This window comes from Mytilus trossulus, chromosome 6 (assembly GCF_036588685.1).
Source record: "Mytilus trossulus isolate FHL-02 chromosome 6, PNRI_Mtr1.1.1.hap1, whole genome shotgun sequence".
Taxonomy (NCBI): domain Eukaryota; kingdom Metazoa; phylum Mollusca; class Bivalvia; order Mytilida; family Mytilidae; genus Mytilus; species Mytilus trossulus.
Genome location: NC_086378.1, coordinates 34,277,129 through 34,304,129, shown reverse-complemented (window position 1 = coordinate 34,304,129; position 27,001 = coordinate 34,277,129). Strand labels below are relative to the sequence as shown.

The 27,001-nt window shown below is 32.8% G+C and overlaps 1 protein-coding gene across 1 annotated transcript in view; it reads left to right on the top strand.

Annotated features, from left to right (window-relative positions):
• The first annotated feature begins 1,761 nt into the window (after positions 1-1,761).
• LOC134722673 (uncharacterized) overlaps positions 1,762-27,001 on the top strand; it is a 70,567-nt gene continuing 45,327 nt past the window's right edge. Inside the window, exons 1-25 of the mRNA XM_063586292.1 lie at positions 1,762-1,836; positions 4,181-4,195; positions 5,153-5,713; positions 6,017-6,043; positions 6,702-7,265; positions 7,601-7,639; positions 8,399-8,527; positions 9,007-9,141; positions 9,972-9,998; positions 12,248-12,365; positions 13,066-13,208; positions 13,944-14,058; positions 15,983-16,122; positions 16,621-16,749; positions 17,813-17,839; positions 18,716-18,830; positions 19,176-19,420; positions 20,344-20,458; positions 20,798-21,063; positions 21,681-21,795; positions 22,833-23,023; positions 23,679-23,793; positions 24,598-24,788; positions 25,609-25,723; positions 26,770-26,972. Of these exons, the coding sequence (XP_063442362.1) occupies positions 1,779-1,836; positions 4,181-4,195; positions 5,153-5,713; positions 6,017-6,043; positions 6,702-7,265; positions 7,601-7,639; positions 8,399-8,527; positions 9,007-9,141; positions 9,972-9,998; positions 12,248-12,365; positions 13,066-13,208; positions 13,944-14,058; positions 15,983-16,122; positions 16,621-16,749; positions 17,813-17,839; positions 18,716-18,830; positions 19,176-19,420; positions 20,344-20,458; positions 20,798-21,063; positions 21,681-21,795; positions 22,833-23,023; positions 23,679-23,793; positions 24,598-24,788; positions 25,609-25,723; positions 26,770-26,972 (3,898 nt within the window). The 5' untranslated portion in view covers positions 1,762-1,778. The remainder of the gene's footprint in view (positions 1,837-4,180; positions 4,196-5,152; positions 5,714-6,016; positions 6,044-6,701; positions 7,266-7,600; positions 7,640-8,398; positions 8,528-9,006; positions 9,142-9,971; positions 9,999-12,247; positions 12,366-13,065; positions 13,209-13,943; positions 14,059-15,982; positions 16,123-16,620; positions 16,750-17,812; positions 17,840-18,715; positions 18,831-19,175; positions 19,421-20,343; positions 20,459-20,797; positions 21,064-21,680; positions 21,796-22,832; positions 23,024-23,678; positions 23,794-24,597; positions 24,789-25,608; positions 25,724-26,769; positions 26,973-27,001) is intronic.

Genomic DNA, 27,001 nt, shown 5'->3' with positions numbered 1-27,001 from the left:
TCTCCTATTCATTTGTATTGTAGTCCTGTTATATCCTGTTGTCATTTCAATGTTATATTTAACATTGCCATTAAAGTGCGATATTTGGCATGCCACAAAACCAGGTTCAAACCACCATTGTTTTCCCATTAAAAATGTCCTGTACCAAGTCAGGAAGATGGCCATTGTTATATTATTATTCGTTTCTGTGTGTGTTACATTTTAACGTTGCGTCGTTTGTTTTCTCTTATTTTTGAGTGTAAATTCACATTGCGATAAGACGTGTCACGGTACTTGTCTATCCCAAATTGATGTATTTGGTTTTGATGTTATATTTGTTATTCTCGTGGGATTTTGTCTGATGCTTGGTCCGTTTCTGTGTGTGTTACATTTCAGTGTTGTGTCGTTGTTCTCCTCTTATATTTAATGCGTTTCCTTCGGTTTTAGTTCGTTACCCCGATTTTGTTTTTTGTCCATGGATTTATGGGTTTTGAACAGCAGTATACTACTGTTGCCTTTATATATCACGTTTATTTGTGATTATTTTATATTCAGAGTTGTTTACGTGCAGGGACCTTGGTACGGTAAAAAATAAGGAGTCGTCGAGATCAACTTCTTCAAAATGAATCCGTAATATACACCAGCACTGTTAAATGGGCCACCTCTGCATGACCTATATTTAAGGATAGTAGAAGTCGAGATGACAATATTTCTATATCAGACTCAATTCTTTTATGTCGAAAACCGAACCGTATAATGTGTATAATGATGGTCATTTCTTATCAACACAAGTTATCAGACATTTGACCTTAAATGTCATGGCTAGTTTATTCGTGACTAACAAACATTAATTCAACATTCCAACAAATACTCAGACCTAATGATACCCACAAACCAGAAAAATCCGATGATTATGAAAGTACGAACTTATTAACAATCTTCGTGAAATATCGTTTACGCGATATTAAAAAAATACAACAAGGTTATGCAAACGACCTTCTTGTCCCTCATCTTTTCTCATATCATTGTGTTGTGTATAAACAAATTAGTCCTTTATAGTACATCATAGAGACATAAACAATTAACAAATAACAGAAAGCACATAAAAACACCCAATATCAAATATGAAAGTTTAAGATTCAGTTACATAAAAAAAAAACATGTCAGTATCAACAAACTATTAAAAGAAACCAATTACATAAACTTCGCCCTATGAAAATAAAAGAGTGTACTTGAAACATTTTATACGTTTCCATTTTTTATTCCAATCAAATTTATTTTGAATTAAAATGTATAAAATGCTTTTTTCATTGATTGTCAGCATTAAAATTTCCATTGTGATTTTTCACTTCAAGAACTACCGTCCCTTCAAATATAGTACAGTACTATGGAAATTTGCCTTCATTCACAAACCATGGGAGTGTAAATATAAGTATCCATTTTTCAACTTTGAGATTACATGATATAGTCACTTTCTTATATTCTAAATATCAACACTATTCTTTAAAACCTAAATATGTATGTGAAACATATAAAGACACTAAAGGACTGTTACAGCATAAATGTCAATATATGTTTACACCCACTGGTAAGTAATTAGTGCACTCGGAAGTCGCAGAAATGTGCACGGGTGTAGGAGGTAACAGTCGTCCAGATAAACCTACTATAGGTCAAACACAATTCTACTAAGATATGCAAATTGTCTGACTTCTGTAATTGATAAGGCTTACATATATAAGCCCTTGTATTCCATTGATAAGAAAACTTTTTCGTTTTGACTTTTCGTAAACCGCCTTAAGATGTTCCGAAATATCGGATTTCTTCTGGCATCTTTCGCAGTGCTGACAACGGCTCAAGGTAGGATTTTATTAATTGTTCATGTTTATTTATTTAATTTTGAGGTAACCTAACTTCGTTGATGATTTTAAGACTTTACTTTCTTGTTGGCAAATTTTCACTAAATGATTTCAATAGAAATTTTATACTATGAACTATGTACTAAATAGTAAAGGTATATATTAAGTGTCTAAAATATAAGGGTTTGGATGATTGAAGTCTAATAAAGCCACTATCAGATCATAGGAACTATAATAAGGAACCTGATCACAAGATTCGCAGTAAAATATCAGAATATATTGTTTGAAACGAAGACTGCGCTCTTGTAACCAATGGGGAATGGATGACTCTTTACAGGACCTAGCCTACCAAACAAGCAGTTGTGTAATTACTGGGTGAAGGAATTATAAATCGGAGTGTTCATATACCTTTGCCAAAAGGATGAGTTTACAAAAAAGTGAACTTAAATGATAGCTATGCTTGGTGAATGGACATACATATAAATTTACAGTGTGATCATGATTGGCTTTGCTGCTTTATATTTGTTTTGCCATGCATTTCGTCCTGAGAGTAGCCAAACTCGCATCTGAACGTATAGCTGAAGTAATCATGACTACATGGATCGAATAAAGTTATGTAGCAGAATTTTAATAGTGAAAGGAGTTTAAGTCTGAAGTCTGGATCTACCAGAGGACCAAAATAAAGCATTGAATGGAAGAACACTTATTACAAGCTATTCTTAGCTATACATAGAATAGCACAGCGTTATTTGTTTTAAACATTGGTACAAGTAGTAAATGTTTTCATTATGTAATGCTAGTTTAAACATATTTTATTGTTCAAAATTACTAAAGGATCAGACACAAGTTATACAACTAAGTAATATTTATGGCCGTTAAGCTTAAAATACTTGTACGATAAATTGATGTGGCATAATAAGTTAGCTGCTTTAAGATAGTTGCTACTGTCGGATACTTGGACCATCGAATGTCAACTGTAATTGATATCGGTTTTACTGAGATACCCTGTGAAAACATTACATAATTGTTTGAATACTGAAGATAATTTTTAACGATTTTCCCTTCCATAGAACTACAAACCTGTGTTGTCTTTATATAAATGTATCAGAAATGATTACTTTTAAAAAAATAAAACGGATTTTTTTTTTCTCAATCGATTTATGAATTTCGAACAGCGGTATACTGCTGTTGCCTTTATAAATGATAAAAAATGACTTTCTGGAAAGTTATAATTGTACGGTCATAAGACTTCTGAAACAGTTTTACCAACTAGCTGTTTTAATACTTTGTATGAAACTAGTAAATTAATTCAGAAACCTGTATTTAAAATTAAAAATAAAACTACTTTCGTGTATCTGCTTTTACCTTATACATATTAATTTTTCATCCCTGATATTTATTAACTTTTTCCATATTTCTTTGTTTTTCTCCATTTAATTTTTGATGACAGTAAATAGAATTAAACTGGTTGTCATTTGTGTTAATAACAAATGCAATTAATTAAGTTGATAAGTTTTTGTTTCCATTGTTAAAGTTTATGCACTCTGGTTATCTAAGTATCCTTATCAGAGGTCTATTGACCTTGTCGGAATAATAGCATATGTAGTCGACAGGATTGGCTGGTATCACGAGTTCTGTTATCAAACTCCTCAAAAGGTTATTTCTAAATCAGTCCATCAAAACCACAGATATAATGTTCCTCTTCTATTGACCAAAACAATATGGAAAGGAATGTTAAGCATTTAGCGAATTTTTATTTAAAAACGATACAGAATATGACACCTAATGTTACCCATTTGTTTTTAATAATAAATCATTATTTGACAAGATGTAGAGAAAACAACAAATGTTTACCATAAATGTTTGACAACAATGTACGGGGGTCTGATTAGTGTCCCAATCCACTCATATCTCTTAGAAGCTAACAAGTTTTCAATGCATTGCATATTCTCAATGATAAACTATTATCTACAAGATATAGAGAAATTAACAAATGCTTAACATAAATGTTTCACAACAATGCATGCCAATGCATGCTCTGATTTTTGTCCTAGTTCACGCATATATCTTTATCAGCAAACAAAATTGTCAATGCCCTTTTCATTCTCAATGATGAACGATTATTTGACAAGATATAGAGAAATTAACAAAAGCTAAACATTAATATATATTTAACAACAATGTATGGTGCTCTGATTTTTGTCCTAGTTCATGCATATCTCTTTATCAGCAAACAAAATCCGTAGACAACGTTATCATCAATATGCCATACTTTATTGTTTTATATGGTGACTTTAAAAATGTCATTAACTATACAATTATTATTTACATAAAATAAAATATAGGACAATTTACAACATGTAAGTTTGAACATACGCTTTAAGCTTATCTCAAAAAAATAATTTGTACATGCTTTTTCTAGCATAAATTATGCTTTGAGCTTTTAATTTTTTTTTGGAAAACTTTATATATTGCTGAAGCTTATTGGTACTTGCGTTATTTGGCTTCCTTGTTTATCCATGACATTGATATATTGTGTTGAGCATATTTCTTTTACTTGTGAGAATTGATTGAAATCGACTTGTGTAAACCTTTTATTGTCCTTATCATGCATGAAACATTTGCCACTGGATGTTAAGCAACCAAAAATCAATCAATGTTGTTCAACACTTTTGATTTTGAGAAACAGTTATTTAAAGGTAACTTATCTTTTTAATCATAATTTTTTAAAATTTACGATATTTAAGACAAAAAAACATAAAATAATGTTCGATGATTATCCTGTCTACTCCTAAAATGTTCCAAGAAAATATAAATGTGGATGTTTTGTACAGTTAAAAGTTTGAATAACTAACTAACTTTCTTTGTGGGAATTTTGTCTAACAATGCAATTCTTAAGCTTTGCCTTTGCTTTATCAATATGCTGTGATATTGCTTCGTTGACGGAAGCTGCTTAACTATAACCATGGTTTGATTCTATTGAAATTGTTGAGATTTAACTTTTTCTATACTAGTATTCTTCTAAAAGCAGTATTATACGAATTCATTTGTGTTTACAAATTGAAAAGTGAATATAACATTGAATTATATCGAGCATAATCTATTCTATGAAAACACTGCAAATCATTTTTAAATTTTATATTCAACAACAATATCAAGTAATTTATTAGAGTCTCGCCTCTTTAAAACATTTAATATAAAATAATGAAAAAGAAAATATCAAAATAAAAACATATAACCTATGGAATTGAGAAAATTTCCATTTTACAATTCAAAATATTTTGGATGAGATTTGAGTTGCTATTTGTGTTCAACAGCATGTATACCTCAGGACATTGTTTTTATGGTGGATACCTCCGTCGGAGTTGGAGCAGACAATTTCCGAAAGGAGCTAGACTTTGTAAAATCTACTGTAAACAATTATAACATATCCCCGCAGTGTATTCATGTCGGCATAATAACGTTTAGTGGCCATGTATACCATAATATAAAACTTGGTTCTTATGGTACCAAGGCAGAAATTATGTCCGCCATCGATCAAATACAATACCAACCAGGTCGACGGTACACTACTGAAGCCATTAAGTATTTACAATCGAACGCATTTGGCCAACTTGCTGGTGGCAGGAGCAATGCAGCTCATATAGGCGTTCTAGTAACAAATGGACAGCCTATTAATAATCTAGCATTCCAACAAGAAGCCGGGAAAGCAAGGGACAGTGGAATTAGACTGTATACGGTTGGAATCGGACAGGGACATCATCAAAATGAACTAATGTTAGCTTCTACCTATCCTCAAAACAGACATTCAATGAGTGCTCAAAACTTTGACGCTCTCGGTGATTTAGCATATCCGCTTGCAACTAAAACGATTAAAGGTGAGTATAACAAAACAAATATTGTATATGTGTACTTATATTATGTGGGGGAGGGGGGGTCTGTTCGTTTATGAAAGCTCAGCTTGAAAGATGACAGATTCATAGGTAATCATAGGAAAAAAGAGAAAAAAAAATAAAAATTACTAGAAGCATGAGTTCCTTAATGCCATAACATGGCATATTTCTATTGATTGATGCTGTATATCATTGTATAATTATCTGTGTATGTTCATTTAAACATTCTTTTCAAATATTTCAGTATTCTTCAGAAAAATTACTTAATCCATAATATTCAAATTTCAGACGGCCAGCAACTTCCATCAGCATCAGGTCAGTTTAGTATAAACAAAATATGGACGCAGAGGTTTCTATTGTTAAAACAAAAATGAACATAGAGGTTTTTATTGTTAAAACAAAAATGAACATAGAGGTTTTTATTGTTAAAACACAAAAACATAGTATTTCGGCGTTACTCTCAAGTTGTGTATACACTGGTTAAAGTATATTATTCGCAATGTCGTCAAAGTTTTGTATACACTGGTTAAAGTAATGTTATTCGCGATATCCAAACTCTTAAATTTAAGAATACATACGGATACAAATTTTAGTTTTTCAGTAAGAGTATTAACCAGCGTCTATTTACTTATGCATGTCTATGTTTTCATGTTGACTAATAAAAACGTTAAACAGTATCAATTTAATGATCCGATAAAAAAAATGAGAAAAATAGCACAACCTTGAAACTAACACACTAATTAATATCAAAGTCTTTAAAGGATTCAATGGGGTCGAATTATTTACTTGCAAGTGAATGATTAATGAGCGATGTTTCTGAAATTATTTTGAAATAAATTAACTTAACTGACTGCTTAAAGCGAATTATTGTTTCGCTATTGCTAATACCCATTGAAAATAAATTCGCGTAGCTAATTCCCATTGAAAATAAATTCGGAATATTTTTGTAACTTATACGTTTTTTTTTCTTTAGGATGCTTACAAAAAGCAGATTTAGTTTTCGTAGTAGATGGATCAGGTAGTATCGGACCAGCAAATTTTGTAAAACTACAAACATTTCTAAAGGACATAGTTACTCAACTAAATGTCGGAAATAATGCTGTGCATGTTGGAGTCATGAAGTTTAGTAACTATCCATCAATTGAGTTCCCATTGGATATGCATTTATCACGTCAAGAAGTGATGAAGGCTATCGACAATATCAACTATGTTGGTGGTGGTACTAATACTGCTGAGGCTATTACCTACATGGACCATCAGATGTTCTCCCAAAAGAGCGGAGCGAGATCAAATGTTCCAAGAATTGCTGTAGTTATTACAGATGGTAGATCCTCTAATCCGACAAACACTGCAAATGCTGCAAATCAAGCCAGAGTTGATAATATCGGAGTTATGTCCGTTGGAATAGGCGCTGGAGTAGATCGATCAGAGTTGAATGCAATTGCTGATAACCCTGACAGTCAGAATTCATTTATGGTCAACAACTATGATCAACTGAAATCAATTGTAACACAGATTGTAAACAGAGCATGTCAAGGTATTCTTATATGGAGTTTTTTTTTCGAATTTTGCAAATCACATATTTTTTGGTAAATGTAATCATAACTGTTTTACTTATTCATCTCGTGTCTGTATTTATTATTCACAGCTGTAATATATTGATTAATATTTTTTCTTCGTTTTTTTTATCTTTCACTACGTCCTTTCAAAAGTTTTGGTTTGTAACCCGGATTTTGTTTTCTCTTAATCAGTTTATAACTTTTAAACACCGGTATACTACATGTACTATTGCCTTTATTTCTCACAACTAAAAAAACTACTATTATTTGATTTATTTATGCTTAATAATCAAGTTTTTTTGTTTCTTTACAGTAAGAGCTACACAACCAGTACCAACAGTAAGAGCACCAGGTTAGTATTTCAACTGACATATGACAAAACACATGGGACAATGAATAAATAGAAAATAACGTACAATCAAAATATATAGACCGAAAAATTATGCGGCTTACTATCTAAAATTCATTAGTTCTCTATAATTTAGATACTAATAATTCCTGCCATTCAGATTTTGTAAGTTTACAGTTGAATCAGGTGTACTGTGTTTTTATATCACATGCTTAAAAGTGCTGTCTCATAAATGTTTGAACAAAATCTAAGGATCTAGGAATGCATAAGCTTCACAGATGTAATTCGGTCGGAGACATTTAAATGGTAAAGAATGAAATCACTTAAAACCGATGTGGAATTTGCAGGAATGAATAAGTCCATTAGAAGTCCATTTATGTTCATCTTTTTTTAAAAGTTTTCAATAGGTGCATGTGTGAAGTTAAAAGTCATAACTTGTAGTTTAAAAATGTCTAGCTAAATAAAATATATGAACAGTGGGCACTGAATTAAATTAGTGTCTCCTACATGACAGTCTTGAACATTAGAACTCAATATTAAATACATGACACAGCTAATTTCAGTGGTTGGTATAAAGGTTGGCTGTCACTGTGCACCACAGTTCAACATAGAATCATATGGCGGAAAAACAGAGGACTCTTTTTGTCCGAATACACTGTCAAACATCCAAACAAACTATCCATACTGATCTGTGTTCACACTTGTTCTTCTTTTAAATAATTACTTAAATGAATAACGTTGTTGCTCACTTGTTATATCTAGGTGGTACCCTGCCTCCAGATCCATGCCAAGACGTACAGGCAAACTGTCAGAGTTTCCAAGACAACATGTGCTACGATTATGCACCATGGGCTAAAGATAACTGTGCAAGATTCTGCGGATTCTGTAAACGTAAGTAGTGATTTTTTTGTTTTTAGCAATGGAAAAGTAGAGAAGTAAGCTTTTTTCAATTATCTAAAAAAAATTGTGAAATATGCTATATTTTTTAATGAGATTATCTTTATATATAGATAAACTTATAAAGTTACATTTGTTCATTTTATTGTTATATTTTGGTGATGTTGTACCCTTTTAGCTGACTGGATAGATAAACTTATTTATAGAAATATCAATATTTCTTTATTTCGGAAACATATATTTACCCTATACTACACCTACTCGACGAAATTCTCATCGTCTGGGAATGACAGAGAAAAGTCATAAATTTTACGTAATGTTTTTTTATTCAACCTATTAAACTAGAAAGTTTTTATTTTGTGGTGTTTTTTAAGTCAAATATTATTTATCTATTTTTCTTTTCAGTTTATGAATCTTTTCTTGTTTGTGTCTTTTTGAATCTTAATGTTTTAATTTCAAATTTTAATCCACAGCCCTATACACCACCGCACCACCACCATGTATTGACGTATTAAACAATTGTGCTAACTATGGACTGTTCGTGTGCCATGATAAGAGATACAAATCTTGGGCTAGTCAAAACTGTAGGAGGTTCTGTGGATTATGTGGTAAGGATAACAATGCTCTTAAACGAGGGGTGAAAAGGGAGGGTATCTGCACGGAAGAACGCGAAATAAAATTGCAATTTTACGATCAATGAACAATTAAAAATTTCCTGCACGTTGATCTTTTTGGCGATTTCACGAAACACGGGGAATAACAAACCTTTTTCACGGCTGCACGTGAAATAAAATAGCAAAACATATTGCACGAAAATAACCCTTTACCGTGACCCTCTTCAAATTTGTACTTGTTTTGGCTTTCTAACTATTTTGATCTGAGCGTCACTGATGGGTCTTATGTAGACGGAACGCGCATCTGGCATATCAAAGTATATATATAATCCTGGTATCTATGATAAGTAATTAATAACTTAGGGTTTAACCTCACTGTCTGACTGTTTAACGGCAAAGACGTGTTAAAAAAGAGGCGTTTGACTGCCACCAGTTAGATTTATAAATATATGCAGCCACGCAGAAATCGAATGTTTAGTCTGATGCCTTTTCACAAGTTTGTTTCCATTGACTATCTCACTTGTGTTGATATATAGAATAACCAAAATATTTCAAACTTAGATGGATTTGGCTATACTTGTTGGTCCTTTTGGATTATAGCTCTTCATCTTTTATATAAGCTTTGGATTTTAAATATTTTGGCAACGAGCATCACTGAAAAGACATGTATTGTCGAAATGCGCATCTGGTGCAGGAAAATTTGGTACCGTTAATGTTATTGTACTCAAATAATAATCAGAAAGTAGATCATATTATATGGTTTGCAAGACCGAATGTTCCTTAATTACTCGCTGTATAATGTTAAATCTGTTTCTTTTCCTCAGGCACTGAGAATGGAGCAATCGGATTTTGTAAGTTTTTAACTTCTTTACTTTATAGAAAAACACTTTACGCCCATTTGGGCCAATACATATGTCAAAATATGATGTCGAAAATCATAAGCAATCCCCAACAATAAGTTTTACAAATTCATGTTTTTTTTTATCGCTAATAAATTAAAGTCATAAGAAACCTGAAATTAAAAAAAATAATGCATATGTTTTTTATAACTCAATGGATAGTTTTCATTATAAAACTTATGTACATATACCTTTTTCTGAAGAAAATTCTTTATTTTATTCATATTTAGAAGAAGTTTACTTTATTTTAATTTCCAGGAAGCAATTCCCCCGACATATTTTCCGTATGCAAAGTGACCTCAGTGTGACCCATCTCGTAAAAATCCGGTGATCGCAATACGCAAGGATGTCCTTAAAATAAACTATTATCTGAATTTACATGTTAAACACGTGCTCAATTTCCATGCTTTTTGTTGATTGTTGACAAACAGGTGACAATCGTTAAACTTCGGCTTCAAAACACGAACTTTAATTACTTGCCACATTTTCACAACAACACTGACCGATTGAAAAAAAATTGACGATTATACGAAATTTATGCGAAAAAAATGATAAATTCGTGCACAGAAGATTATGATGTTTGTATGCATTGGTTCAAAAATTGGAAGAACATTATTTTTCACCGGTCACTCGTTTCTTATGACTTAAACATTTTACAATAAAACAACAAGAGTTAAAAAAAAAACCCAACACCTTTGAATTTATCAAAGTACCGTTAAACAAGTTAATATCATCCTAGAACTGAAAACCGTATTTTCACCTCACCTCACCTATCCTATTCATGCCGGTTGGCAGTTAAGGCCCTAGATTACCCTTTTTTCACCTCACCTCACCTATCCTCTTCATGCCGGTCGGTATTTAAGGCCCTAGATAACCTTATTTTCACCTCACGCCCTAGATAACCTTATTTTCATCTCACCTCACCTATTCTCTTCATGCCGGTCGGTATTCGCCATTAAAGTGCGAGGTTTGGCATGCCATAAAACCAGGTTCAACCCACCACTTTTATTCCCCTTTAAAAGTGTCCTGTACCAAGTCAGGAAGATGGCCGTTGTTATAATATTGTTTGTTTCTGTGTGTGTGTTGCATTTTAACGTTGAGTCGTTTGTGTTTTCTCTTATTTTTGAGATAAGACGTGGCACGGTACTTGTCTATCCCTAATTCATATATTTGGTTTTGATGTTATATTTGTTATTCTCGTGGTGTTTTGTCTGTTGCTAGGTCCGTTTCGGTGTTGTGTCGTTGTTCTCCTCTTATATTTAATGCGTTTCCCTCGGTTTTAGTTTGTTACCCCGATTTTGTTTTTTGTCCATGGATTTATGAGTTTTGAACAGCGGTATAGTACTGTTGCCTTTATTTAAGGCCCTAGATAACCTTATTTTCATCTCACCTCACCTATTCTCTTCATGCCGGTCGGTATTTAAGGCCCTAGATAACCTTATTTTCACCTCACGCCCTAGATAACCTTATTTTCATCTCACCTCACCTATTCTCTTCATGCCGGTCGGTATTCGCCATTAAAGTGCGAGGTTTGGCATGCCATAAAACCAGGTTCAACCCACCACTTTTATTCCCCTTTAAAAGTGTCCTGTACCAAGTCAGGAAGATGGCCATTGTTATAATATTGTTTGTTTCTGTGTGTGTGTTGCATTTTAACGTTGAGTCGTTTGTGTTTTCTCTTATTTTTGAGATAAGACGTGGCACGGTACTTGTCTATCCCTAATTCATATATTTGGTTTTGATGTTATATTTGTTATTCTCGTGGTGTTTTGTCTGTTGCTAGGTCCGTTTCGGTGTTGTGTCGTTGTTCTCCTCTTATATTTAATGCGTTTCCCTCGGTTTTAGTTTGTTACCCCGATTTTGTTTTTTGTCCATGGATTTATGAGTTTTGAACAGCGGTATAGTACTGTTGCCTTTATTTAAGGCCCTAGATAACCTTATTTTCATCTCACCTCACCTATTCTCTTCATGCCGGTCGGTATTTAAGGCCCTAGATAACCTTATTTTCATTTCACCTCAACTATTCTCTTCATGCCGGTCGTTATTTAAGGCCCTAGATAACCGATATAACCTTATTTTCATCTCACTTCACCTTTTCTCTTCGTGCCGGTCGGCATTTAAGGCCCTAGATAACCTTATTCAGTCAACGATAAATTAACCTAGTGTATCTGTGATCTAATAATCTTTACTATATATTTCAGATGGCAAATGTTATTACAAGGGACAGTCATATCAGCATGGTCAGAAATGGACCGACGGATGTGATTATGAATGTGTCTGCGAAGACGGAGCTACTGGACGATACAAGTGTTACAACAAGTCAGTCTCGATAATTGCTTATCACATTATTTAATTTATTTTACAGTTTACATTTCAGTCTCGTATTTAATTTTGAAGCAATTTACCCACATTTTGACTATTTTATTTATTATGTTTGTTTAGGTCACGCATCATTGTAAATATAACGGAATTTGATGAGACTGTCAATAAAAGTGAGAGGTTTAGCGCTATAAAACCAGGTTTAATCCACCATTTTTTACATTTGAAAATGCCTGTACCAAGTCGGGAATATGACAGTTCTTTTCCATTCGTCTTTTATGTGTTTTGTCATTTGATTTTGCCATGTGATTATGGACTTTTCGATTAGATTTTCCTCTGAGTTCAGTATTTTTGTGATTTTACTTTTGCATAGCAAAAACAAGGGAATGTCATAATCGTTAAGAGTTCGCTATTGTTACAGATGAAAGCAACGAGTTATAACTGGATCTTTTGTATTTTTATGGGTTTAAGGTTATTTTTTTAACTTTTGACCAAATTCTGTGCCCTGGCTTAAAAGACATTTATCAGCGTGTTTGCGAAAAAAGACATTTACTAAAATCATATTCAACATCATTGTGGTAAAAAATTCAAACAATAAATATCGAAGAACCATTGCAAGTTTTTTTTGCAAAACATATTAAATAAACTTAACTACAATGTACCTAACTTATACAGTAGTTTCTGAGTTTTGTTATTTCAGATGTCCACTTTACTACAACCTTCCAAATGAATGTACTTTAGTACGAAGTCCAACAAAATGCTGTCAACAACCTGTTTGCAACTTCAACCAAAACATACAATCATTCCAAAGTAACTCAATGGGTCGTACCCCTGCCGGCTTACGTAAGTTTCTGTTAACACTTAATAAGAAACTAACGAGGAAGCTGTAGTATGGTGAAAATTAGAAGTTTCGTTAAAACGTTTTATGAATGTTTGGTCAACAATGATCTTCAACTTCGTACTTTTTAGGTCTATTAACTACTTTGAATATTATGTTACTTTAACTGGTGGGTTCGTTTGTACACGAAATTAACGTGCGTATGGCGTTCACAATTATAGCAGCCTGGTTTCCTTGATGTGTTTTTGATAAGTAACTCGGAATTATCTATACTTTCATTGTTGAAGATGGGTTCTTTTCTTATGCTTTCAACTTTTTTACAGATGACATTTTTTTGTGCATCTTTTCTATGTCTATTTGAATATGGTAATCGGTGATCGGGAATTGTGATGCGTGTTGCATTGAACAATTAAAATAGTTCCTTACATTTTTCTGGATAATTTTTTTTCCCCACATTTTTTCAATAATACAAAATATAATTAATGCTTTTTTTTTTACATATTCAGTTTAACCGTTATCATCTGTGTAAACATGTGTTGTAAAACAAAAATGTCCACTTGTATTGATACTTGTATAGTATGTTGATAAAGTCTCCGCTTCTAATGACCATCGCTGAATTAAACTTTAAATAAGTTCATATTTACTCCTTTCTTGTGGGTATAGGAAAGAGAGTGCAACTGAATGTCGCTGGTATATTTAGGTTTAATGTCAAATAATTGAATTATTTCTTCCGTTTTCAGCTGTCTGCGCATACAAAGGAAAACAATACATTCAAGGTCAATCTTGGCAAGATGGTTGTGATTATCAGTGCACGTGCACCAATTCTGCCACAGGAGCATACAAATGCCAGGACTTGTAAGTATTTGATCATGACTTAATAATATGTTACTATATCTAAAGTAATGAGACTAATACGTCGACGGTTCCCTGAAAAAGGTGATTGAATCAGTGACTCAATCACCTTTCAAAAGTTTCAGGGAACCAGTGATTTACTCAACATAACATTATCTTTGTCTCAAAGAATTTTATTAATGGATTGGTCAGATGTCCCTTTTTAAGGGAAAAGAAGAGGAATATAATTTATTGTAACATCTATCTTTTCGGTTTAAGTCCGAAGGCAGATTGGATTCATTATAAAATATGAACACCTTCAGGCTTGACTTACCAACATTTACTGTGAGGGTGTCCCATATGACTGAGCAGGATTTAAAGATGCACACTACCACAGACTTTCCATCCGATGTCCCATTTCACAATCATGTTGTAAACACTGTGAACATTTCCATACCGTAGAAGTATGCATCAATCGTCACTGGTCAACTCTCTGGTCACTGACGATTGCGTTCAAATTTGATTTAAGGAGTTGTTGATGAATTTATTCTTTGTCCAGAATATACTTAAATACTTGAGATAGAGTAAACTAGTTGACCGTGAACTGACCGCTTACTTCCAATAAACCGGATCCGCTCTACAAACATGGGTTAGACTGTTAGTTTTGTAACATAAAGGTGAAGAAGTTTTTTTTACAGCATAAATTTGTTTTGAAAAGTTAGTATTTAAACAATGTTTTCGATAATTTTATTATAATTTTGTGTAGAAATAATGATTTTTAAAGATAAACCGATTGTGTTGATTGTTTTCCTTACATTAAAAAAATGATACGTTTATTTAGAAATTTTAGATATATTTTTTTATCTGCCTTTTATTGACTTCCACAATAGTTTACATACTCACTGTGACCAGTGCCGGATCCAGATTTTTTTTCCTAAGTGTGGGCCCACTGGCTGCCCAAGAGGTGGCCCGCTCAAGACATGCTTCAGTGATTACCTAGCTATATATAAATCAAACAATGTTTTCCCAGAAAAGGGGGCGGGGCAGAGCCAGTATTACCAAGCATTTGTATATTACTAGTATAACATTCCTTGGTATGACAATAGCCATATGATACACCATTGATAGATGTATACCTTTTTATTGCACAGTGTATTGATAATATTCATGATATTAATTTTAGAATTATTTGTACCAGGGAAAGAAATTTGATTGAAAGTGAAGTTCACTGAATTTTCTCCAGTAAAAAGAATTCTTGTTTACCAGACAATTTAAGGATATAGTTTATAGTTTTAAATAAGTTTAAAAAATATATTTAAGAGGTTGTCTATTTAATATAGAAAATTAAAACTGAATGAAAATGGATGCCTAAAAGAACATCTAACCGAAGACATATATTATTATATGTCTCTGATCAAACTGAATTCTGCCTTGTGCTGTATTCTAACTTTTACAATTTGCTATACTACGAGATAAACTTTTTATAAGATAGTTTAGACAGCTTTAATACATTATATGAGTGTATCTCAAACTCTCTATAACCAAAGATTTGTATAGTAATACAATTTTTGGTCTGACAAACTAAATGTCAAACAAAAAGTAATTCAGTCAGACAGAATTTTAAACATTTTTTAGTTGAAAATTTAGTAGAAAAGTTAAATTCATTATTTCAGTCAGACAAACCCTCCATGTACAACAGTTTGGCACAAACTGTTGTAAAGTAAAATGTCTGATTGCGGTCTACACCCTTAGCCACTAGTGCAATGCCCCAGACTAGTAAATATTAGTAAATTTTATATAGTCTGATAGGGACAAATTTTGATATTTAGTTTCCTGACTAGTAGATGAAAAAGTTTTAGCGCAGACTGTGATTGGTCAATCATGTCAGCAGAAGCTAGAGGTAATTTTTTTTTTAAATGCTTTAATTTGACTCTTGATTATTGAACAGATGCCCTCAATACACCTCAATTCCACCATACTGTCATATGACCAAACAGAATGGAGAATGCTGTTCTAAACCAGTCTGTGATTTTACCACCCAACAAGGAAGCTTCTCAGGAACTGGATCAATTAGTGGGAAAGGAGTTGGTAAGATGACAGTTAATATTACTAGTGTTTCCTTTAGCTTTTGAAAAGGGCAGGGTATTTTTTCTCAGATAGCACTCTTAGCGTGATTGGCTACATTTTAGGGGCACCCTTTGCACGAAGAACTACACTTTTAACGCACTATTTACATAGATATATAGAATATAGATATGAAGGCACTGTAAAAGATAAGAATTTAATCAAATGTACCATTGTCTCATACAATTGTATTTATTGGTAAGAAATAAAGATATGTCAATTACTATTAGGTTGTTAATTTAATTCCTTTAGGTAATAAAATTATCACTTCTAGACTTTTGACCATGTTCATTGTGCAACTGCCTCATTTGAGACTGATTGCCCCCTTAACCTTTGACAGACCATGGACAAATTCACCATTAATTTAACATTGATTTTCTTGTTTAAAAAAATAATTAATGATTATGTGATTAAATTGGCATGAGGGGCCTCATCTTTTTTTATCTTTCTATTTTTTTTCAGCTTCCACACCAACAACACCTCCTCCATGTATTGATGTAGCTCCAAACTGTGTAAGATATGGAAAGAAAACATGTACAGACTTCGCTGGATGGGCAACTGACAACTGCAGAAAATATTGTGATATGTGTAGTAAGTACATGTACACTTGACCTAGGCTAAGATATACAGTGAAACCGGATTAAACCGAACCCTGAATAAACTGGAAACCTGTCTAATCCAAACTTGTTCTGAAGACCAATCTTATCACATCTTATGCAGTGTGAACCTGATGAAACCCAATACCTGCCAAAACCGAAAACAAAATCTCAAGTCCGGAAAGAGTTCGGTTTAGACAGGTTTTACTGTAATACAATCTTCTTTTACAGAGGTCACGAAAAAGTTTCAATCCTGTTAGTCTTGAGCGTCCAAAATGAGGTTCAGTAAACTGAATACTTCAATCAAGCTTTCAAGGGCATATACATGTATCCTCGTTCAATAGCTTAGTATATTAGAATAAAAACAATTATAATTTTTATGAGATTCGATAAGTTCCCTTTTGCTTAAAAAAAAACATTGAGATTTTTAGAAGCAGGAAAGTACATGTACATGTATGTAGGAATAATTATTTGTTTAAGATTGATAACTGGCCGAAAAATATATTTTTCAAAATTAAACATATATTATAATGATGTTACAAGTAATGGAATATTAAAAAAAAAAGCACAGATAAAATAATTTCTCTAATACTTTATCAATTTATCCCTTTCTGCACCTATTGTTTAAAAAAAATTTAATCAATGTGTGGTTCGTTTGGTCTCAGTACGTCATTGGTTAAAATCTGATTATGCAACAAATTTTCTTGCTTTGCTCTGTAATTCCTATTGTGACGGCATGAAAAAAGGCGACCATGCCTGATGACGTCACATAAAAAGAACACATCTTTTTGCAGATCATTCGAAAAGAAGGAATAAGTTTGCCTGCATAATGTTAGAAAATCATCAGAGAAACAGATTCAACCACCAAATCTCGAGACAGTTAAATTTTCAAATTTAAAGCGTGAGGCTTGCTCGAGCGTTTTAAATATTTTTAATTTAACTGTCGAAAGTGGATAAATATTGTATTACACTCAATGCAGTGGTAGAATCTATATATATATGAAGGCTCACTATTATTTCCTTCTTCATTAATAATATGTTCTATATCTTTTTTTCAGATACTAAACCAACACCTGGACCAGATGGTTAGTATTTTATTGGGAGAATGCATATGGGAAGGGACTCCACACCCCTACCCTCACCCCAACTAACAAACCAACCAACCAACCTACTTTGTGAGATTTTGCACTCAATCATATATGATCCTTAAAAAAATTGTCTCCCTTCCTTCCCATATAAAATAAGAAGTAGTGACTTGATTGTAAATGAGTAAACTATTCACCAGTTTAATGATGTGGATGTCAAAAATTAAATGTCACTTTATAGCCTTCAATATGACCTAAACTCTTACTGTATAGTCTGTTATAAAAGGCCCCAAAATAACATAATGTGATACGATTCAAATGAAAAAAACTAGGATAAAACAAATGAAAAAAAACCAATTATGACAGACAGCCACCAAAGGTAACCATTAAATAACAGGCTCCTGACTTGGGACAAACACATGTATAATGTGGCTTGGTAAGGCATGTTTGTGAGTGCTCAATCATGTTCTCCAAGACTTTTATATATGCATATATACATTTTGATTGAAAAACCTATATTGGGAGGCAGAGCAAAAATTTCAGAAAAGAGATGTCTACATTTATAAGTACATGAAGTGCTATATAAGTTATAATGGCTTCCTGAGAAGAATAGCCAAATCATTGAAAATAAATTTTGTTTCAGATTTTGAAAAAAAAATATAATTAAGCAAATTATCAGGTTAAACTTGACAAGGATATGAAAATCCCCCTTATGGAACTATATATGTAGGTTAAGTTAAGGCATACTGGGTAGATCTTTTACATATCCAACTCCTAGTGTGCCTAGTTTGAGGACCTTGTAGGAGCCCTTTTTTAAAATCCAAGATCAGCATCTAGGCCATCTATACATGTAAATAATGATTTGTTTCTCAACAGAAAAATGTATGTTCAATGGAGAAGAATACAGTCAAGGACAAGGTTGGATGATTAGCTGTGATACACAGTGTGTATGTGAAGATGCTATTTATGGCTACTACAGGTGTACAAATATGTAAGTTAATGTGTACTATAGGTGTACAAATATGTAAGTTAATGTGTAACTTCTAAGGATCTAACTCATTATTTTTCACTTAAAATTTGTTACATCCAAGATGTTATAAGGCAAACAAATATACATGTATGTTGGTTCCAACCCCTGGCTTATTTTAACAAACTTATGCATCAATATCTGAGAAATTAGGATAAAAGCTTTTAAGAAGTGGGAGGTTTATTAAAGATCATATAAAGACATATATATATACAACACCTAAAAGTGTTTCTGAAGTTTGCCAAATGTTTAGTAACTGTAGTGGCGCCAGCTATATTTTTTTATAATTATTATATACTTTGAATTCAGCTGCCCCAAATACAGCAATTTACCTACTGGTTGTTATGAAACAAAAAAATCTGGTGATTGTTGTGCCTCAGTACAATGTGATTCTGGATCCATACTGACCTCAACCAACAACCTCGGAACAATTGGCAGTGGAGGACTGATCGTAGTCAAAAATCCAAATCAGCCTCAGATCATACCCACAGCACCAGGTGGAGCCACTCCACAACCTGGTACAGGAGGAACTGGAATGCAAGCACCTACTCTTCGTAAGTAAAATTTACTTTTGTCTGAATAAATTGAGATGCTAAATGTTAAGGATGTACGTAGGTGATTTTTTTTTTAAATCAAGCTGACTCTGACTTTTACTTTATGTTTGCATTTGTATTATTGGGTCTCAAATCCAAAGAAAAGAAATTAAGAATCTTCAAAACTTTTGGTAAATGACCTTTTATGAGCTATTGGAGTCTTATAAGAAAAAAAATGGGTGTTATGGGGCAAAAGATTTTACACTGTATTGATGGAAAAAGCAAAGAGTCTGAACAATAACATCTGACACAAATTCCAAAACCTCAACTAGGTATATCCTTAATGTGGGTCTCATTGGGGTCTAAGCGTGACGCGGGATTGCTGATTTTTTGTAAGCGTGACACGTGAAAATCAAATTATTCTGTCGTGAAAAAGGGAAATGAGGTCCAGTGGGACCCGGAAACAACAATAAAAAAATGAGAATTGCTTACGTACATCTATAGTGTAAGTGGGATACGGGAATCTGACAAAACAGTAAGCAGGATCTGGGATCAGAACCCCCCAATGAGACCCCCTTAATGAGATGGGAGCCAGACAATTTGATCAGTCTTACATAGACAGCCAGAGCTTTTCCTCTTGAATTTTATAAATTTGGGATGAACTCTGATATATTTCCTACATAGTATGATTAATATTAAATTAAGAAGATGTGGTATGATTCCCAGTGAGACAACTCTCCTCCAGGTAGCGCTGAAAGTATCAAAGCATTAGTTGAATGTGTAATACCTTATTTATTTGCTCTAGCTGTGCCTTATATTATATATATGGGAAAAAAGAAAGGTAGTTTGAAATAAAAACACTAATTAACTTTTTATTATAAAATACATTTTTATTTCTTAATCTGCACATGCATTTCTTAGTTTGTAATTGTTTTCTTTAACAGGTGGTTGTTTGTACAAGGGACAACTTTATCTTCAAGATCAAATGTGGGATGATGGGTGCCAGTTTAGTTGTGTATGTAAGAGTGCACAAACTGGATTCTATGAGTGTTCCTCAAAGTGAGATTTTATTGAGTTTTCACTGTATTATTGAAATGACATGATTTTATGAATTTTATAGAATCCCAGATACATGGAAATATATACATGTAATATCCTTTTTATCTATGTATAGAATAGATCACTGAAATTGAATTGGTTGTTCAAATGCACTATTTTGAATTTAGGATTATTCATGATTTTGACTAAGTTAATAGTATTAAATAGATTAGATCCCTGTTTTGTTTACTAGACAGTAATTCTTGTTTAGTTTTCTTCATGTATGAAATTAGTATTACATTTTTCTCAGTGGCTTTTTATCATGGCTTTCTGTTCAATTTGCTATTGCTTAAATTGTAGATGTCCATCTTACCCTAATCTCCCAGTTGGCTGTCACATGGAAGCAGACGACAGTGAACCATGCTGCCAGAAACCAGTATGCATTGACCCCAAGACTCCAGTGATCCCAATATTTAACCAGGGAACTACAGGACAAGGTGTAGTACGACCACCCAGTATTACCGATCTCTACAACAACACTTACCAGGTTCATTACACAATGTTATATGGTAACCAGACTGTTGCCCCACCTACTGCCCCATCAGCAACAAATAGACCAGGAATTGGTAAGCACAATTGTATACTAATATACTTACAGTCTCTGGCTGCTATGGTAGTGTTAGGATGATGCCTGGGCCGATATCGAAACGGCCATGTATTAATCTTTTTTTAAACTCTCTCATGGGATCATATACAGGAAAATGATTGATTCACCTGGAGTTTAAATTTTAAGGAGTAGACTTGTTCATGATAACATTTTTCCAATTTTCTTTTCCCCTAAAATGGCCTTTTTCTAATTTTTTCTTTCGAATTAGAATAGCTCTAAAGTAAAATATTTGTGATTTTATTTTAATTCTTTAATAGCACACATTTTAAAGTACATGTTCTTTACAAAATTTCCACTATTCAGAATTTTTATAAGGCAAACTACAAGATGAAAAAGTTTGTGCAACTTACATGTTAGTGTGAAAGGCACACTTCAGTTCAGTTCATGAATATTAACCCAATACAAAAAGTTACTGCAATGAAATCAAAAGAAAAAAAAAACATCCAAAAAATTTCACATTTTTCAAATTGATTCACTAATGATCAGTTTGATTCAGATTTATTTATGATCTTTTTCACCTTTGACTTATAAAAAAACCCAGTTCTTTTCATAATTTGATTTGTTTTTATCATCTAGGATATTGTGAATATAAAGGCAAGAGATATAACCAAGGACAAAATTGGGATGATGGCTGTGATTATAAATGTGTCTGTGAAGATGCTTCAATTGGAAAATGGAGATGTAGAGAAAGGTTAGCATACACAAGAGATATCTTATACTGTGGATTCATTTATTTTCGTGGGTACCTATTTTCGTGGATTGCAGAATCTTGCCTCTTTGTTGATATGTGATTTTGTGATTCTGCCAAATTTTGCATACAACCTAATAGAAATTTGTATTTTGTTGAACATTTAAATTTGTGGTTGAACTGTAACCGTGAAACCTATGAAAAGGGGTATACAACGAATAATAATGAATCCACAGTAAATGTTGTTAAGACAACAGCTGTTTAACTTAAAGGGCTATTCCTTTAAAATGAATGTTGGAGGGTGGGCCGGAAAGTTTATTATTGAAAGTTGGTCATGGTTTTTTTTCAGTATGCTTCTATTACAATAATTCAAAATTATCTAAAAAAAAAAAAGGGTTCTTGGTTGTATGGGTATTTTGAATGTCCCTTTCTATCCTCACACATACATGCTCGGTGTAGTTTTGTTTGGTTACTAATACCATTATTTGTTTTTTGGTATTTGTTAATTTTTTGCCATGGTGTTATCACTTCATTTTTGACTTATGAGTTTGAATTTTGTATTTATTGCCTCGAGCTCTCTTTTACACAAAGTTAAATGGGAAGAACAGCCCTTAGATTCACATAAATAAACTTCCATGCATACATCGGTGTTAATGTTAAGTAACTCTATTACACATTCTTCTAGATTTAGATATACTGTAAATTTAGAATTTATTGCGGAAAATGAACAGGGTTATAATCCAAATAATTAAAATTTGCATTTTGAAATTTTTTATATGAATTAATTATGCCTTTTCTTGATATCGCAAAAATTTAAATCACATTCTACTCTAAAATGACACTTTCACAATAAATAATGCACGCACTAATTTCTGAATTTCACAGTTATGTAGCTAATTCTGGTATACATGGACATTATGAACCAGAATTTAATTTTGCAGGAGAAGTTTTGATTTATCAGATAGGAAACCTAATTAATCTTTGATCCATGATAACATAGATTTGAATTTAACCAAAATATTTTTTGCTGATTTGAACAGATGCAGGAAATATAATAACCTTCCACAGCAGTGTATTCTCCAACAATCTGTGGCTGACGCATGCTGTAACGAACCACACTGTGATTTCTCAGCTACTGGAAATTCTTTCACTGGTGCTATTACACGGACCATGGCACCAATTACACCACAACCAATCACAACAACACCAAGACCAACATCCCCTAAACCAAGTAAGTAAAACACATAAAAGTATAAAAAAAAAAGTTGTACATGTATTTACTCCTGATTTTCGAAAGTATTTGAAGGGAAGGGCGATATTGTCAAAAGTTTTAATTGTAGGGAAGAGAGATATTTAAATGTCAAAAGAATTTTTTGGGAAGGGAGATAATGTCATTATTATATGTGGGTAAGGGAGGTAATTTCATAATTATTTGTTGGTAAGGGAAATGATGCCAAAAGTTTGTGGGTAAGAGAAACAATGCAAGAATTAGTAGCGGGTAAGGGAGATAATGCAAAAACTATTAGTGGGTAAGGGAGATAATGCTAAAAGTATAAGTGGGTAAGAGAGATAATGCAAAAACAATTTGTGGGTAAGAGAGAAAACTGAGGATTAAGAGCAAAGACTGGCTTAAAAATGATATGTTCATATGCATTTAATTTTCCACTAAAAATGGGCGGAGAAAATATTAATTTGGTGTTTGAAGCACTTTTCGGGATTTATATTCATCAGTGATGCTCTCACCAGAAAATTTAAATGTATGAATAATGAAAATTAAACATTTGCCTACATCTCAAATTTACATGAATTTGGATGAATAAAAGATAGATTTTTCATACCTAAGTTATTCTATCAGAAATCAGATGTACATTGTTTTGTGATTTTAGAAATGTGTGTGTATGGTGGTAAACAATACTCACAAGGTCAGCAGTGGTATGATGGATGTAAATACAGGTGTACATGTGACAATGCACTCCTTGGCTTCTACAGGTGTACAAACAGGTATTGTAGGAATTAGAACATGTGATCTGGTTCAAATAGAAATTGACCTTATGCAAATGAATCCAAAATCATTTAAAAGTCTTATACATGTACATGTATCTGTGCAGTTGCATAAGGTCATTTTCTATTTGACACTGCTCATGGAATATTTTCTGTTTAACATTATCTCCCTTGTTGATTAGTATGGTATGTTTAAAACATAACGCTACTGGTGACAATTTTTATTGTAATATATTGTTTGATGGAGGTTTGCCATGTTTTATATGAGCTGTTTGAGGATTGAAACCAGTAGTTGATATGTAAAATGATTATTTATACATCTTTAAAAAAAAACTTTTTTTTGTACTTACATGGTTTTATGATTACTTATATATTATTTTTTTTTATAAAGCTCTAGCTGTAAAAGGGGCTGTTAAATTTTCAGCATGCTGGTTGTTTTGGTTTCACAATTTTATAAAAAACATTTAAATGGATGACGAAATGTGTTTATACTTGAGATAAACTTCGCAGTAAAATGTCTTTTTGCAAATATAGCGAAAAATTAAAAATGTAAAAATTTCCCAAATATATGGTTTAGCCTGCCATTTAAGAGTTGATAGGGGACAGGTTTCACCATGTATATTGGGTTTTGTATGTATATGTTTAATTGTATTACTTATAGAATATATTGTAGACTTCTTTAATAGGAATGTTTTAAGAGAACAAATAGATATAGGAAGATGTGGTATGAGGGCCAATGACTGATGAGACAACTCTTCATCCAAGTCACAATTTATAAAAGTAAACTTTTATTTTAAAATTCAGATGTCCAGAATACCAGAATGTTCCTGATGGTTGTTCCATGGTACCAGACACACAGGATCCTGTCTGCTGCAAAGTACCACAATGCAATTTTACTCCAGCTCCAGGTGTAAACACAGGAACTGGGGGCGTAGTAACCTTGTCACCAGGATCTTATCAAGGATCAGGCAATTCAGGAACAAATATTAACATTGGTGAGACTTAGTCTGTTGTTTTCTCTCAAAACTATCAGTTTCTGTGGATTCATTTATTTTCATTGGTACCAATTTTCGTGGATAAAAAAAAACTTGCAAATTCGTGGATATTTAATTTCATGGTTTTGCCAAAGTCTGCATATAGACCTAAACAAGTTTGTCATTCATTGAACATTTGATTTCGTGGTTCACCTGTTTTAACAAAATCCACGAAAATTGGTACCCCATGAATAATAATGAATCCACAGCATATGGGGGGGGGAATAAATCTAGTACATACCGGTACACCTATATACCTACCTTTAAGAAATCCTTTTTGTGTTTGACTAATTATATTTACCAGCACCTTTTTTAGTCTATTTGCTAAACTTGCTGTAGCTGTCTTATAGTCTACACACAAAAGTGTAATATGTCGCCAGTTCTTTAAAAAAAAAAATTGACTTACCCTCCTTTGGTATACAAGTAATGAGTCCCTGCCTTTGTGTGATAGAGAACTTTCCATATTCTAAAGCCTCATTTAAACATCTTACCAGTGGTATCTTAATACCATTCCAAAAGAACAAAAGAATTTATAAAACTTAACAGTAAATCCATCTATACCAGGTGATTTGGAGTTCTTCATAAGTTTAAGAGAAAAAAAAACATTCCTGCATTGTTAAAGGTCCGTCACAGGAACCCACCTCTTCCTCATTTGGTTTTGTAATAAAAGGATTATCATGTTAAAGAAATGTGTCCCTGTAAGTTTCAAGTAACAATGGTTTAAAACTAGTATATAATTTTTTAATTGTCTTTATACTTGACTCTTACTTCTTGGTTTTAGGTTATTGTTTGTACAAGGGACAGAAATATTCTCAAGATCAGAAATGGGATGATGGTTGTAATTACCATTGTTATTGTAAAGACGCAAGATCTGGCCTATACCAATGTGATGAAACGTAAGTACATGTACTGCAAATTTGTTTATTAGGCCTGACCTACAATAGTAGAGGGGCATTATGTTATATGGTCTGTTGGTCCTTTCGTTCATCTGTCTGTCCTTCTTCAGGTTAAAGTTTTTGGTCACGGTAGTTTTTAATGAAGTTGAAGCTCAATCAACTTGAAACTTAGTATACATAGATATAGGAAGATGTGGTGTGAGATACATGTTCTCTATGATATGATCTTTTTAATTTTAATGCCAAATTAGAGTTTTTACCCCAATTTCACAGTCCACTGAACATAGAAAATGATAGTATGAGTGGGGCATCCGTGTTCTATGGACACAATCATGTTCTTCATGGATGTCAAAAATTTGTGGATTCAGTAAAAAATACATTTTCATGGATATTTGATTTTGAGGTTTTGCAATGATTTCTTTACAAGCTATTTATATATTATTGAAAATTTGAATTTATATTTTCCCAAAGCTGTGAAATCAGCCAAAAATGGTACTCAACAAATTGTAATGAATCCATAGAATTATTTTTATTTTTTTTTAAACCTGTATTCCCTTATAGCACTTTATTAATAAGGGTACCAGATCCTTTCCTTATTATGTTTAATGGGAGGAAAGGAAATTATGAAATATTTCATATTTAGATTTATATATTTTCATGTAAGTAGAAATTATTTGAAGAGGGATTTTGTAAATATTCACATGTATTTGGAAAGGTTCTTATAGTACTTTATTAATAATATTATGAAATAGGAATCAAACTTTTTAAAATACGAAATTTTTTGAAAATTTATCATAATTTAAAAACAATCTATTTTGGCGTGGGCTTTAACATATAAAATTGAGAATGGAAATGGGGAATGTGTCAAAGAGACAACAACCCGACCAAATAAAAAAACACAACAGCAGAAGGTCACCAACAGGTCATCAATGGAGCAAGAAATTCCCGCAGCCGGAGGTGTCCTTCAGCTGGCCCCTAAACAAATATATACTAATATATGACCATACGGGATGAATGATAATTTATGTTCGGATTGTCTTTTTCAGTTGTCCTCGATATGGAAATCTGCCATACCCATGCACTCTAATAACAGACTTCAGAAACCCATGCTGTAAAGTACCAGACTGTCAGTTCAATGGAGGTCTTAATGAAATTACTGGAACTTTGACCCCTGCTCCACATCTTGGGCCTACTTTAGTGCCACCAATGCCAGGTCAAAGTGGACCATCAACACTAGCCCCAGTCCTGAGTGAGTAGTTAGAAATACACATATTGATC